Source organism: Phyllostomus hastatus, unplaced genomic scaffold (genome assembly GCF_019186645.2).
Source record: "Phyllostomus hastatus isolate PE091 unplaced genomic scaffold, TTU_PhHast_1.1 phas_contig_80, whole genome shotgun sequence".
NCBI lineage: Eukaryota > Metazoa > Chordata > Mammalia > Chiroptera > Phyllostomidae > Phyllostomus > Phyllostomus hastatus.
In genome coordinates this window covers 9,182,196-9,197,918 of record NW_025333960.1, presented here as the reverse complement: position 1 = coordinate 9,197,918, position 15,723 = coordinate 9,182,196, and the positions used below count along the sequence as shown (strand labels likewise).

General features: G+C 37.6%; 1 protein-coding gene across 1 annotated transcript in view; it reads left to right on the top strand.

Annotated features, from left to right (window-relative positions):
- Positions 1-2,521: 2,521 nt before the first annotated feature.
- The window catches only part of TWSG1 (twisted gastrulation BMP signaling modulator 1), a 65,065-nt gene continuing 51,863 nt past the window's right edge, over positions 2,522-15,723 (top strand). The window contains exons 1-2 of the mRNA XM_045850352.1: positions 2,522-2,992; positions 4,386-4,542. Of these exons, the coding sequence (XP_045706308.1) occupies positions 4,420-4,542 (123 nt within the window). The 5' untranslated portion in view covers positions 2,522-2,992; positions 4,386-4,419. The remainder of the gene's footprint in view (positions 2,993-4,385; positions 4,543-15,723) is intronic.

Sequence of the window (15,723 nt, the reverse complement as noted above, 5' to 3'; positions counted from 1 at the left end):
GCAACAATTTGGAACAAAAAGAAGAAATAAACATCCAACAGGATCAGAACAAAGAAACAAGAATCCAAAAAAATGAAGAGAGGCTGAGGATTCTCTGGGACAACCTGAAACATTCCAATATCCGAATTATAGGGGTGCCAGGAGAAGAAGAGCAACAGCAAGAAACTGAAAACTTATTAGAACAAATAATGAAGGAAAACTTCGCCAATCTGGCAAAGGAAATAGACTTCTAGGACGTCCAGGAAGCCCAGAAAGTCCCAAAGAAGTTAGACCCAAAGAGGAACACACCAAAGCACATCATCAAGTTACCCAAGATTAAAGACAAAGAATCCTAAAAGCAGCAAGAAGAAAGGAGACAGTTACCTACTAAGGAGTTCCCATAAGGCTATCAACTGATTTCTCAAAAGAAATCTTGAAGGCAAGAAGGGCTGGAAAGAAGTATTTGAAGTCATGAAAGGCAAGGGCCTACATCCAAGATTACTCTATCCAGCAAAACTATCATTTAGAATAGAAGGACAGATAAAGTGCTTCCCAGATAGGGTCAAGTTAAAGGAGTTCATCACCACCAAGCCCTTACTACAGGAAACGTTAAAGGGGCTTATCTAAGAAAAAAAAGATAACAAATATGAACAATAAAATAACAACAAACTTGTAACTATCAACAAATGAACCTAAAAGAAAAGGAAAAGAATAAAAACAAAAACTAAGCAAATAGCCCGAACAAGAGCAGAATTAGAGAAATGGACATCACATGGAGGGAGTTCAGTGGGGAGGGGGAAGGGAGGAATAGGGGGAAAAAGGTACAGGGAAGAAGAAGCATAGTTAGTAGGCATAAAATAGATGGGGAAAGATAAAAAATGGTATAGGAAACAGAGGACTCAAAGAACTTGTAAGTACAACCCATGGACATGAACTAAGGCGGGGAATGCTGGAGGGTTGCGGGAGCAGAGTGGAAGGGGAAAATTGAGAAAACTGATAGCATCATCAATAAAAAATACTTAAAAAACAACAAAATAAATAATAACAAAAATGTAAAACAATTCCATTCTTCTATTTTTTTTGGAATATATACTTATTTTTCATAAAATGTTATTTGTGGTACCACATAATGGAGTCTGTTTTAAATAATGAATAAATATTTTTTAAATCTCTCAGATTTAATTTCAAAAGTTTTGATTGTTGTAGCACACATAAACAAAACTTCATTGGAGTCCTCAGTAATTTTCAAGTGCATAAGTGAGTCCTAAAACCAAAGTCTGAGAACCTCTGATCTACAATATTATTTTTTAATAGCTGATTTAGTCCACTGCACTACAGTGACATAATTCATTCAACCAGTAAGTAATGCCTAGAATAAGATCCTTAAAGTTAATTTGGGTACACTCTTAATTATTTCTTTAGGATAGTTTTCAGGGATGATTTCTAAAATATAGACTTATTTACTTACTGTACAAAAATGGGCTAATAAAAATAATGCAATCCACCTCCTCACCAAGCAACTCTTTCCTTCTGCTTTCTTCAAATCAATAAAGGAAATATAAGGCATTTAAGACTTCTATCTTAAGACTTTAGCACTAGGTCACCATTTCTAAAGGGAAAATACCTTTTGGATCATCTGGCCCAATGGGCTCCAACCTAATCACTGGGTTCTTTTTAAATATAAAATTCCCAAGGTTGTGGGAAGGAACCGAGTGCAGGTCTCCATTGCCTTTATCTAAATGCTACCTCTTGGTGGAATAAATTCATTTTTTTTTAATACAGGCTGAAATGACTGCTGGCATCCTGCATGCTCCACAGCCCTCTCCTACAGAGGCTTGGAGGGGCGTGCTGTAGCCATTTGTCTAGCTGCCTGTCCATCCTGTCCACAGGCCAGTAAGCTCTTTCTGGGCCAGCTCCTATGGCGTGCCTCTTTTCTATTTCCAATGCTAACCACAGTGCTAGGCACAGGGTGCAGCAAATTTTAGTGAACTGCTGAAAGAAGGCTCTATCCTTGGAAATCCTTATTTAGTCGGTCTGATGTAGATCCCAGAAACCTGTATTTTAACAAATCTTGTCTCTGATGTTGGGTTCAAGTATCCACTCTACTGGGTTAAGCTACTCGACCATTCAGCACCTCAGTCTTGCATTCCTGTAAGAGGAGGTAAAACAGCTCCCTTACAGGGTTGTTGTGCGGATTCAATGAGCTCTTGAACGTCATATTCTCAGTTCCATGACTAGCACATGATAAACCCAGATAATGGACCTGATGGTAAGGTCTTGCAGAAGCCCAGAGAAATCTCGCGGTCATGCCAAGATGGGTATGTTCCTGGGGGTCGGGGCCACCTGCTGCTTGGGCCAAGACCGGGCCCTGGTGGCTAGGGGCGGTTCCGTGGGCCCCGCGGGGCCGCAGGAGGGAACGAAGCCAGGGGCCTATGCTGGTAGGACCTCTGCAGTAGTGAGAGACGCCTCCTGGCAGGAGCTGCAGCGGCAGCGGGGGAGCTGAGGAAGGGCGGAGGGAGTAGGAGGAGTGGTGAGCGGGAGGCCGTGGTGGGGAAGGCTGCGGGCAGGCGGTCTTGTCTCTTTAAGGTGGCCGAAGCTCGCTGGCGCTGCGCTGAGGGACTGCGCGGAGGCGCGGCCTGCCTAGCTCGCACTTCTCAGCGGCGCACCCGGGCTGGGGAACCTGGGCCAGGCAGCCAAGCGTGGCCGCAGCGCTTGGTGAACGGAAGCGGGCTGGGTGTAGCGTCTGCGGCCGGGAGGGTCTGGTCCAGAGCTCCGGCCTCCGGAGGCCGTGGCCCGCGCGGGTTACTTGGGAGCGGAGAGAAACGGAGCTCCCGCGCGGCCTGAGCCCCGCCTACGCGGAGGACAAAGTGGGGTGCCACCGCCGTTGGGTGCTGGGCTTGGGACGCAGACTAGGGCGGCCCTGGCTCCACGAGCTGGCGACACCTCTCCGGCCCCCACTCCTGTATTGCTAGTGCCGGGCATTCCTGGCCTTGTCCTGCTCTGCAGCTCGTCGGTAAGCTCGGGGTGTAGAGCCGCGGTGGCCTCTGCCTCCCCACTGGGCAGCAGGGGCTCGGTACAGAGGCACAAAGGCTGTTGTCTCCCTCGGGGACCACACACAGGTCGCCAGAGCCTGAGAAACTGGTCAGGGTGCATGAAAACAGTTTTGATGGGGTATTGTTCTTAACTGAGAAAAAAATCAAGAAGCCCCTTAAATAATCATGCTACTTGCTTTGTACCATCCCCGGTTTATTGAATATTTTTCCAGTAAGATTTTGGCAGTAGGATGAAGACAGCCGTAAGAGATGGGGCGGTGTGGCGGAGCCGGTCGGGGGTGGAATCCTCTTCTTGGTAGTTGTGAGATGAAAACTAGTTCTGGAAAAATCGGTTTTTAAATACTTTCCTTGGCCTCCACAAATATGTACTGGTGGCTCCAAAAATCAGTCGACTTGGTAATGTTTTGTTAAATAAATCAGATAACTGGATTACTAACGGTCTCAGTAGCAATCACCAGGGCTTTCTCTTACCAAAATTGAGTCACACTGGGTACAAAGCCCTTTATTCTTTTCACCTATTGTTTTTGCTTTATTGTACTTCGTAATAGTATAAACGTTTACAGTAATTATAAAGGCCCCATGAACGCCCCTTTTAACCCTCATATCAGTAGTTATTTATTTTCATTGGTTCTATTTGGGGGGGTGCTCACCACTGTCAGAATTTGTGCTGGTCTTTTTCTTTTTCTTTTAAAACTGTAATATCTTCTTAATAACTCTGAAGAATCTATGGTACCCGTGGTATAGAATCAAAAGAAGAGCTTCACATTTTAACAACTTTAAGAACTTTGGAGTTCACAATGCAGTTAGTAATTTACTATCCTCTTTGTTGTTTGCTAAATTATTTAAGGAATGACTGTCAGCTCCTCTTTGAGCTGCTTCATTCTAATCATGTTAGGGCACACTGAGATAGTCTTCATTACTAGAATAGTTTCCATTTAAAAATTTTGTTTTAATTCTAAGAATTAAAAGATTGTTAAATTATAATACAATATTAATGTTTTTTTTATATAGGCATATAATTGAACAATGGGCTTAAAACTAAAACTGAATAGTAGCAGTGCAGTATTGGAAGTAGTTATTTGTTTGATGTACTCTCAGGTTACCGATGACATATGTATATGTACATACATACATGTATATTCACTTTAATTTTCACAGTCACCATTTCTAGGTAGTCTCAGAAATTTCAGTGTTCTAGATCTTTGAATATGGCCAACAAAACATTACTGTGTAAAACTGTAGGTTTTTTTCATGTTTTGTTTTTCATTTTTTATATTTGTTTGTACCCTAGTGCTTACCCTTGGGGTTTTTATTTCATTTACTTACTTACTTACTTACTTATTTATTTTTTAGCTTCCTGGGAGTTACTGATTGTCTTTGAAGAAACATGAAGTCACATTCTGTTGTTATGCTTACTCTAGCCTTCATCGTGTTCCTGACATGGATCCCTGTGTCACTGAGTTGTAACAAAGCACTCTGTGCTAGTGATGTGAGCAAATGCCTCATTCAGGTAGGACTAAGAGTTCTTTTTATTAATATTAAAATATGTTGTACAGCAGATATAGAGCACATGTATACAGATGTACAGAGTCCCACAGAGGTAATGCCTGCTTGAGTGTGGTTTGTAGGACAATAATATGGGTGTAATAATTTATAGTTTAAATTTAAATTTTGCCTAAAATATTATATGGTGTGCTTGAGTGTGATATTTTTATGTTATAGAATTACATGCTTATGACTTTGTAATAAAAGATTTTGTAATTAAAAAGGGCATTATTTGTGCCAGACCTTATAGAGTGTGTGTGTATACATATATACATATTAATATAAAATACAGTATATTAGGTGAGCACCTGAGGTACTAATCTACGATACAGTGGTCAGGGTTTTTGCATTCATAGTTCTCTTGAATACAAAAAAGATTTAAGAAGTTCAGTACTGAAAATAATACCAGCTTTATAAACATGCCATAAAATGTGATAAACACTCTGTTTAGATGAATTAAAGGGTTTCTCTTGTATAATCTAGTTTACATAGCAAAGAAACTCAAAACCATATTTAGCAAAAAATTTAGTCAAATAATAGATAAATCGTAGTCTACATATAATATATTAGTTGTCTATTATATGTAAGATGTTGCCCCCAAATGTAGCACCTTAATTCAGTAGACATTATTTCAAGTGGTTTCTTAGGGTTGGGAGTCTTTGTATAGTTGAGCTGGGTGGTTTTGACTCAGGGTTTCTCACAGGGTTGTAGGCAAGTTGTCATCTGAGTTTGGAAAATTGGCTTCTGAGGTATGCGGTCTATCCAGAACATATCCCGCCATGTAATATGAAAAGCAGAGACATTTATTGAAGAATATACAAGATACAAGAAACATTGTATATAGGACAATGATGCCTCAGTCCCCTTCAAAGTAGGCACGTTGGGACCTCACACAGTTCTCCCAGTTGCCATCAGCTTCCCTGTTGTATTTTCCTGAATCTCATCAACAGTCTGAAATCTCTTCCCTTTCAAAGATGATTTTAGTTTTGGGAAAAGCCATAAGTCAGAGGGCTCCAAATCTGGGCAGTAGGGCTGCTGAGTCACCTGGGTGATTTGATGTTTCATCAAAAAACTGTGTGAGATGTAATGTATGAGCAGGCGTGTTGTGATGAAGCTGCCAGTCACTAGTTGCCCATAACTGTGGCTTTCTATTTTTAAAAATGACTTTATTTATTTTTAGAGAGAGGGGAAGAAGGGAGAAAGAGAGGGAGAGAAACATTGATGTGCAAGAGAAATATGGACTGGTTGCCTCTTGCACAACCCCAACTGGGGACCTGGCCTGCATCCCAAGCATGTGCCTTGACTGGGAATCGAACCAACAACCTTTCAGTTCGCAGGCTGATGCTCAATCCACTGAACCACACCAACCAGGGCTGTGGCCTTCTGAATCAACAACATCATCAAAAAAGCTAGCTATCCTGGCTGGCATAGCTCAGTGGATTGGGCAGGGGCTGCGAACCAAAGCATCGCAGGTTTGATTCCCAGTCAGGGCACATACCTGGGTTGCAGGCCATGGCCCCCAGCAACCGCACATTGATGTTTCTCTCTCTCTCTTTGTCCCTCCCTTCCCTCTCCAAAAATAAATAAATAAAATCTTAAAAAAAAAAGAGCTAGCTATATGAACTTGGGTAAGTTAATTAATCTTGTTCCAGAGTTCATGGTCTTACCCATAACACTTTCTGCCCATCAAAACATAGATTCTTGTCAAGCTTAACAATATAAAAGTAGAATTACAGGTTATAACCCATTGCCACTGTCCATCAAAGTCACAGCAAAAGCAGAAAATTCTGAGGTTAGTATTCACAAATACAAGGAAACTGATTTTGTTGCTTTCTACGATGTGAAGTGTGGCAATCAATGATTGATTCACTTAATCTCCAAGACTGTTTGGATCTCTCCCTTTTCTAGATGTGTAAAGAAATACACGGTTTTTCTTCAAACAGACGAAATTTATAGTCTGTCTACTAAGGTAAATAAATAAATAAATAAATAAACATTTAAAAGGGAAGAGTAGGGTTACTAATATTTTCCTCTTAGATCACAAATCAAGAGATAGTGTTTCTGGTTGCTAGAAGAGAGCAGAAAGGTTTAACTGTATTGTAGAAACTAAAAAGGTAACCAAGCAAGAGCTAGCTGTATGAAAACGTGGGCAAGTTAGTTAATCTTTCAGTGACTTATCCCCATTAGCTAAGCTACTCTGCCAACTGTATCAACTTTGGCAAGTTAGTCTTTCAGTGACTCAGTTTCTTCATTTGTAAAGTAGGCATATAACCCAACCTACTGTATTGGTTATTAGTTCCTAGCACATAAGTACTCTACCAGTATATATTATTAACCTTACTTCTCCATTTTGTAAATATATTTGAACCTTTCATGCTTTATATACAGGTATATTCTATATTCTAAAACTGAATAACCAATAAACCATGTTTATATAGTAATAATTATATATTATTGACTGTATAGTCACATAGGATGCTGATTACATTTCCTTTCCTGAGTGACTTTGTTTTTCTTGAGTTTCTAATTGTTTTTCTTGATTTTGCATCATCAGTCTAATACCTTATGCTCCTTTAAATTCTTAATCTCTTTCCTCCTCAATGGAGCCTTCAGTCTTGTTTCCAGACTTAACTGATTGTTCTCTGGGTCTGATTCAAGCTGTGGTATAGTGCATTCCCATTGTTACTTTCCTAAATTGATTCACTATTTCTTTGATTCTGTATCTTGTTCTTTCTAATTTATTCATGTTTGTTGTAACATGCCCTAAAGTATCGTCTAAGAAAGGCAATATTAGAAATAAACTTTCTGGGTTCTGCATATCTTGAAAATGTTTTTTTTGTTTGTTTGTTTTCATTTCATTTTAAATGGTGATTTGCCTGAATATAGAATTCCATGTTAAAATCTTTTCCTTGGGAACTTTGAAGACACTTCTCAAATGTCTTCATACTACTGGCAATCCGTGTTGCTGGTAAGAAGTCTGATGACAATCTGTTTTTTATTCTCGGTAGGTGACTTCGTGAGTTTCTTTCTATCATCTCTCTGGAAACTTCTAGTTTTATCTCCTTATCTTTGGTGTGGGTTTTTTGTTTTGTTTTGTTTTGTTTTATCCTCACCCAAGGACATTTTGTTTCATTGCTTTTAGAGAGAGAAGAAGGGAGAGCGAGAAACATCAATGCATTAATCAGTTGCCTCCTGTATGTGTCAGGACCGAGGGCTGCACATGCCCACACCTGGACTGTGAACAAACCTGGTGTGGGTCTTTTTTGTTAGGCTTTGTGTTGGCCACCTGTGAATCTTTTTTTATTTAATTAATTTATTTATTTATTTATTTATTTATTTATAGAGTGAGGTGAATGGAAGGAGAAAGGGGGAGAAACATTGATGTGAGAAAGAAACATGGACAGGCTGCCTCTTGTATGTATTGGTCAGGGACTGAACCTGCTACCCAGGCACGTGCTCTGACTGGAAATCTAACCAGCGATGTTTCACTTTGCAGGATGAAGTCCAGCCAACTGAGCCACACTGGTCAGGGCTGAATTTTTTCTGAGAGGAGTGGTTTTATTTTGAGCTGAAAACTAGACCATCCCCTTTATTATATATGTGTGTGTATATATATTTATCTGTATATATGTAATATATGTGTATATGTACATATATATGATGTCCTTTTTTCTTACTGGAACTCTGATTAGTGTGAGTCTATGATGGATGCTCTGTGTCTTAGATTTTTTAAAATTAAGTTTACTGAGTATCTAATACCATAAATTTCACTGATTTAAATGTACAATTCAATAACTTTTAGTGTATTGAGAGAGTTATGCAACCATCACCACAATCTAATTTTAGAACATTTTCATCACCCTAAAAAAACACACTTGCCCATTAGCAGTCATTCCTCATCTTCCTCCTCACCCCTAGGCAACCACTAATCTACTTTCCATGTCTTTATATGCCTATTCTGTGCATTAACATGAATGGAATCATATACTATGTTATCTTTTACCTATGGCTTCTGTTGTTGAGCATAATGTTTTCAAGATTCATGCAGGTTTTAGTATGTATTGATACTTCATTTTTTTATAGTCAAGTAATTTTCTACTGCATGGATATATACATCATTTAATTTATCCATTCATCAGTCAGTGGGTATTTGGATTGTTTTTACTATTTTGCTATGATGAATAGTGCTGCTGTGAATATTTCTGTATAAGTTTTTGTGTGGATATATGTTTTTATTCCTTTAGGTGTATACCTAGGAATGGAATGTCTGGGTCATGTTTTTTATGTTTAATGTTTTGAGGACTGGGACTAAAGTATTTTTTGAAGGTGCTTCATGTACTCCTACCACCAGTCTGTAAGGGTCACAATTTCTCTTCATTCCCACCAGCACTTGTTATTATCTTTTTTACTATAGCCATCTTAATGGTTACGAAGTGGTTTTGATTTGCATTTCTAGTGACTAATTATGTTGAGCATCTTTTTATTTTATTTTATCTTAACATTTTTTAAATTTATTTTTAGAGAGAGAGGAAAGGAAGGAGAAAGAGAGGGAGAAAAACATCAATGTGTGGTTGTGTCTCGCGCACCCCTTACGGGGAACCTGGCCTGCAGCCCAGATATGTGCCCTAGACTGGCAATTGAACTAGTGACCCCTTGGTTCACAGGCCTGAGCTCAGTCCACTGAGCTACACCAGCCAGGGTGTTGACCATCTTTTTATTTGCTTATTGGCCATTTGTATATCTTTGAGAAAATGTCTATTCAGAACCTATGGCCATGTTTTAATTGGCTTTTTTGTCTATTTATTGTTGAGTTATAGGAATTCTTTATATATTCTGGGTAGAAGTCCCTTATTAGATATGTGACTTGCAAGTAATTTCTCACATTCTGTGGGTTCTCTTTTTACTTTCTTGATGGTATCATTTCCAACACGAAAGTTCACTTAACCTAATTTATCTTTTGTTTGGTCACTTATGCATTTGGGGTATAGCTAAGAAACCATTGCCTAACTCAAGGTCACAAAGATCTACTTGCATATTTTCTTCTAAGAATTTTATATTTGACCACTTTATTTCAAATTGATTTTTGCATATGGTGTGAAGTAGGGTTCCAACTTTATTCTTTTGTATGTAGATATTCAGTTGTCCCAGCACCACTTGTTAAAAATACTGTTTCCCTCATTGAATTATCTTGGCACCCTTGTTGAAAATAATTTGATTTTTAATGTTAGAGTTCATTTCTGGATTTTCAGTTTTAGTCCATTGATCTATATGTTTGTCTTTATACCAGTACCACATTGTCTTGATTATTGTAGCTTTGTGGTATGTTTTGATATCAGGAAGTATGAATTTTCCAATTTTGTTCTTTTTCAAGATTGTTTTGACTATTTTGGGTACCTTCTTCTACTGTATTAATTTTAGGATCATCTTGTCAATTTCTCCAATTAAATTCAGCTAAGAATTTTTTTCAAGAATAGATTTTACTTTTTGGAGTACTTTTATTTAGGTTGACGGAAAAACTGAGCAGAAGGTGCAGAAAGATTCCATGTTCTTCTTTCCCCTAAATACACTGAAGTGTGCGTTTCCTCTATTATTAACATCTTGCATTAGTTGGTACATTTGTTGCAATTGATAAACAAATATTGACACTATTATTAACTGAAGCCCACAGTTTACATTAGAGTTCACTGTTTGTCTTGTACAGTTTTATGGGTTTTGACACATGCATAATGTCATGTATCTGACATTACAGTGTGACATAGAATCGTTTCATTGCTCTAAAAATCCCCTGTGCTTCCTTCCACCTTCCTCTTCTGACCAAACCCTGGCCAATCCCTTTAGAACCACTCTTTTTTTTTAATATGGTCTGTAGTTTTGCTATTTCCACTTATGTAGTATGTAGCCCTTCCAGGCTGGATTCTTTCACTTAGCAATATGCATTTACATTTACTCCATAGCTTTATTTGGCATGATAGCTTATTTCTTTTTATTGCTGATTTATATTCCATGTAATGAATGTACCACAATTTGTTTATCCATTCACCTATTAAGAGACATCTCTTGCTTCTAAGTTTTGGCAACTAAAAATCTGCTAAAAACATCCATGTGCAGGCTTTTGTGTGGACATAAATTCTATACTCATTTTGATAAATATCAAGGAGAACAATTTCTGGATCATATGCTAAAAGTGTATTTACTTCTGTAAGAAACTTCTAAACTACTTTCTGTGCTGGCCATAACATTTTCTATTCCCACCAGCAAGGATGAGAGTTCCTGTTGCTCCACATCCTCATCAACATTTGATATTGTCAGAGTTTGGAATTTTAAACATTTTTTAATTTTTTTGATTTAATCTTTTGTATATTTTTATCCATTACCATTTAGTCCCCTTAAATCCCTCTGCCCCCAGCAATCACCAGACTGTTGTCCATGTCCATGACTCTTTATCCTTTTTGTACAATCCCTCCACCCTCTATCCTCCCCACTCCACTTGTTGTTATCCTGCTCTCCATTTATGAGTCTGTGACCATTTTCTTTTTTAGTTTAGTTCATTAGATTCCACATATGAGTGAAATCATATGGTATTTGTCTTTCTCTGTCTGGCTTAATTCACTTAGCATAATGTTCCCTAGGTCAAACCATGCTGTTGCAAAGGGTAAAATTTTCTTTTTTATAGCCGAATAGTATTCCATTGTATAAATGCTCCATAGTTATTTTATCCACTCATCCACTTGGGCTACTTCCATATCTTAGTGATTGTTAATAACATTGCAATTAACACAGGGGTGCTATTGTTCTTTTGAATTAGTGTTTTGGGTTTATTTGGATAAATTCCCAGAGGTGGGATTATTGGATCAAAAGGCATATCCATTTTTAATTTTTTGAGGTCTCTCCATACTGCATTTCACAATGATTGCACCAATCTGCATTCCCACAAACAGTGCAGAAGCGTTCCCCTTTCTCTACATCTTTGCCAGCAGTTGTTTTTTGTTGATTTATTGAGGATAGTCATTCTGACAGGTGTGAGATGGTATCTCACTGTGGTGTAATTTGCATTTCTCTGATGATTAGTGACATTGAGCATTTTTTCATATGTCTATTAGCCATCTGTATGTCATCTTTGGGGAAGTGTCTCTTCAGGTCCTTTGCTCATTTTTTAATTGGGTTTTTTTTTTTGGTGTTGACTTTTGTAAGTACTTTATAAATTTTGGATATTAGCTCCTTATCAGATATAGCAGCAAATATGTGCTCCCATTCTGTGGGTTGTTTTTTGATTTTGTTGATGATTTCCTGGGCTGTGCAAAAACTTTTTAGTTTGATGTAGACCCATTTGTTTATTTTTTCTTTTGTTTCCCTTGCCTCTGGCAATATATCTGATAAAAAGTTGCTATGAGCAATGTCTGAGATTTTTCTATGTTTTCTTCTAGGATTTTTAACCCTTTACATCTAACATTTAAATCTTTGATCCATTTTGAATTTATTCTTGTGTGTGGTAGAAAAAATTGATCTAGTTTCATTTTTCTGAACGTATCTGTCCAGTTTTCCCAACACCATTTATTGAATAAGCTATCTTTAGCTTATTGTCTGAGCTTGCTTTCTCTGTCAAATATTAATTGACTATAAAGGTGTGGTTTTATTTCTGGGCTCTCTATTCTGTTCCATTGATGTAGATGTCTGTTTCCATGCCAGTATCATGCTATTTTGATTATTATGGCCTTATAGTATAGTTTGATATTAGTGTGATTCCTCCAACATTGTTCTTTCTCAAGATCACTGTTGGTATTTGCGGTCTTTTGTGGTTCCATTTAAATTTTTAAAATATTTGTTCTAGTTCTATGAAATATGTCATTGGAATCTTTTTTTTTAAAGATTTTATTTCTTTATTTTTAGAGAGGGAAGGGAAGGAGATAGAGAGAGAGAAACATCAATGTGCGGTTGCTGGGGGTCGTGGCCTGCAACCCAGGCATGTACCCTGACTGGGAATCAAACCTGCAACACTTTGGTTCACAGCCTGTGCTCAATCCACTGAGCTACGCCAGCCAGGGTCGTCATTGGAATCTTGATAGGAGTTATATTGACTCTATAGATTGCTTTGGATAGTATGGTAATTTTAATGATGTAAATTCTTCCTGTCCACGAACATGGTATGTGCTTCCACTTATTTGTATCTTCCTCAGTTTCTTTCTTCAGTGTCTTATAATTTTCCATGTACAGGTCTTTTACATCCTTGGGTAGGTTTATTCCTAGGTATTCTTTTTGAAGCTATTGTGAATGTGATTATTTTCTTAATTTCGCTTTCTGTTAGTTCCTTATTGGCATATAAAAAGAAAACTGATTTCTGGATATTAATTTTGTATCCTAGTACTTTAATGAGTTTATTTATCAGTTCTAGTAGTTTCTTGGTGGAATCTTTGGGATTCTCTATGTACAGTATCGTGTCATCTGCAAATGAAGACAGTTTTACCTCTTCTTTTCCAATTTGGATGCCTTTTATTGCTTTTTTTTTGGTCTGATTGTTGCGGCCACAACTTCTAGTACTGTGTTGAATAAGAGATGTAAAAGCAGACATCCCTGTGTTGTTCCTGATCATAAGAGGAACGCTTGTAGTTCTTGCCCATTGAGTGTGATGCTGGGAGTAGGTTTGCATATGTGGCCTTTATTATGTTTAGGTATGTTCCCTCTGTTCCCACTTTGCTGAGAGTTTTTAATAGTAAATAGGTGTTGGATTTTATCAAATGATTTTTCTGAATCTTGATATGATCATGTGGCTTTTATCCTTCATTTTTTTTTGTGGTAAATCATATTTATTGATTTGTCAATGTTGTACCACCCTTGCATCCCAGAATAAATGCCACTTGATCATGGTGTATGATCTTTTTGATGCATTGCTGTATTTGGTTTGCTAATATTTTGTTGAAGATTTTACCATCTGTTTTCATCAGGGATACTGTGATTTTCTTTCTTTGTAGTGTCTTTATCTGGTTTTGGAAGTAGGATGATGCTGGCCTCATAAAATGAGATTGGGAGCATTACCTCCTCTTGAATTTTATGAAATAGTTTGAGAAGGAGAGGTTTAGGTCTTCTTGGAATGTTTGGTAAAATTCACCTGTGAAGCCATCCAGTCCAGGGCTTTTGTTTGTTGGGAGTTTTTTGATGACTGCTTCAGTTTCACAAGGTATAATCTGTCCAGATTTTCCAATTCTTTTTGATTTAGTTTTGGAAGATTGTATGTTTCTAGGAATTTATCCATTTTGTCTAGGTTGTCCAGTTTGTTGGCATATAATTGTTCTTCATATTTACTTGCAATACTTTGTATTTCTATTGTGTCAGTTGTTATTTCTCCTTTTTCATTTTGACTTTACTTGGGTCTTTTTTCTTGATGAGTCTGGTTAAAGGTATGTCAATCTTTATCTTTTCAAAGACAAGCTCTTGGTTTCATTGATTTTTTTGGTATTGTTTTTTAGTCTCTGTTTCATTTATTTCTTCTTGGCTTTCTATTATTTTCTTCCTTCTACTCATTTTAGGCTTTAATTTTTTTTTCAAGTTCCTTTAAGTGTATATAGTTAGATTGGTTATTTGAGCTTTTTCTTATTTTCTGAGATAGGCCTTTAATGCTATGAATTTCCCTCTTAGGAGTGCTTTCCTAGTGTCTCACAGATTTTGGACTGTTGTGTGCTCATTTTCATTTTTTTCAAGGTATCTTCTGATTTCTTCCTTGATCTCATTCTTGACCCATTCATTGTTTAATGACATTCTATTTAGCTTCCATGTCTTTGCATGTTTTTCAGTGGTCTTCCTGTGATTGATTTCTAGGTTCATAGCATTGTGGTCAGAGAAGATGCTTGATATGATTTTAGTTTTCTTAAATTTATTGAGACTTGTTTTGTGTCCTAACATGTGGTCTATCCTAGAAAATGTTCTATATGCACTTGAAAAGTATGTATATTCTGCTGCTTTGGGGTAAAATGCTCTAAAGATATCCATTATCCATTTGCTCTAGTGTGTTGTTTAAGGCTGCTGTCTTGTTGATTTTCTGCCTAGGAATCTGTCCATTGAAGACAATGGGGTGTTAAAGTCCCCTACTATGACTGTATTTCTGTTGATCCCTCTCTTTATGTTCATCAAGATTTGCCCCACATATTTAGCTACTCCTGTGTTGGGTGCAAAAATGTGTACTAGGGTTATATCCTCTTGTTGGATTGTTCCCTTTATCATTATGCAGTGTCCTTCTTTGTTTATTATTATAGTGTTGCTTTTCAAGTGTGTTTTGTCAGTGTAAGTACTACTACCACACATTTTTTTCCTTTCGATTTTCATGAAATATCTTTTCCCATCCCTTTACTTTTAGTCATCTGTGTATTTTTCAATCTAAGATATTTCTCTCGGAGGTAGCATATATATGGGTCTTGTTTTCTTAACCATTTAAGTATACTATGTCTTTTGGTTGGAGCATTTAAGCCATTTACATTTAAGGTGATTATTGATAGATACGTATTTAGTGTCATTTTATTTTCAGACTAGACTATTTTCCTATGTTTTCCCTTCCCGCTCCCCACTTCCTCCACCTAGCAAGCCCTTTAACATTTGTTGCAGTACTGGTTTGGTGTTAACAGCTTCCCTTAGTTTTTTCTTGTCTGGGAAGCTTCTTTTTTCTCCTTCAGTTTTTAAATGATAGCCTCACTGGGTAATGAAGCCTTGGTTGTAGGTCCTTTCTTTTCATAATCTGGAATATTTCATGCCACACCCTCCTGGCCTGAAATGTTTCTGTTGAGTAATCGAATGACAGTCTAATTTGGTGCTTCCTTTACCTGCTTTTCACTTGCAGGCTTTAGGATTCTCTTGTCTTTAAGCCTTGCTTTTTAATTATGATGAGCCTTGGTGTGGGCCACTTTGGGTTCAATTTATTTGGGACCCTCTGAGCTTCTTGGACTTGTGTGTGTTTTTCCTTCACCATATAAGGGAGGTTTTCCATCATTTCTTCAATAGGTTCTTGTTCCCTTGCTCATTCTTTTCTTCTGGTATTCCCATGATGTGGGTGTTGTTGTGCTGCATGTTGTCCAACATGTTTCTTCAACTCCCCTCACTTTTTAAATTCTTCTTTTTTTGCTGCTCAGCTTGGGTGTTTATTTTCTACCTTGTTTTCCAAATC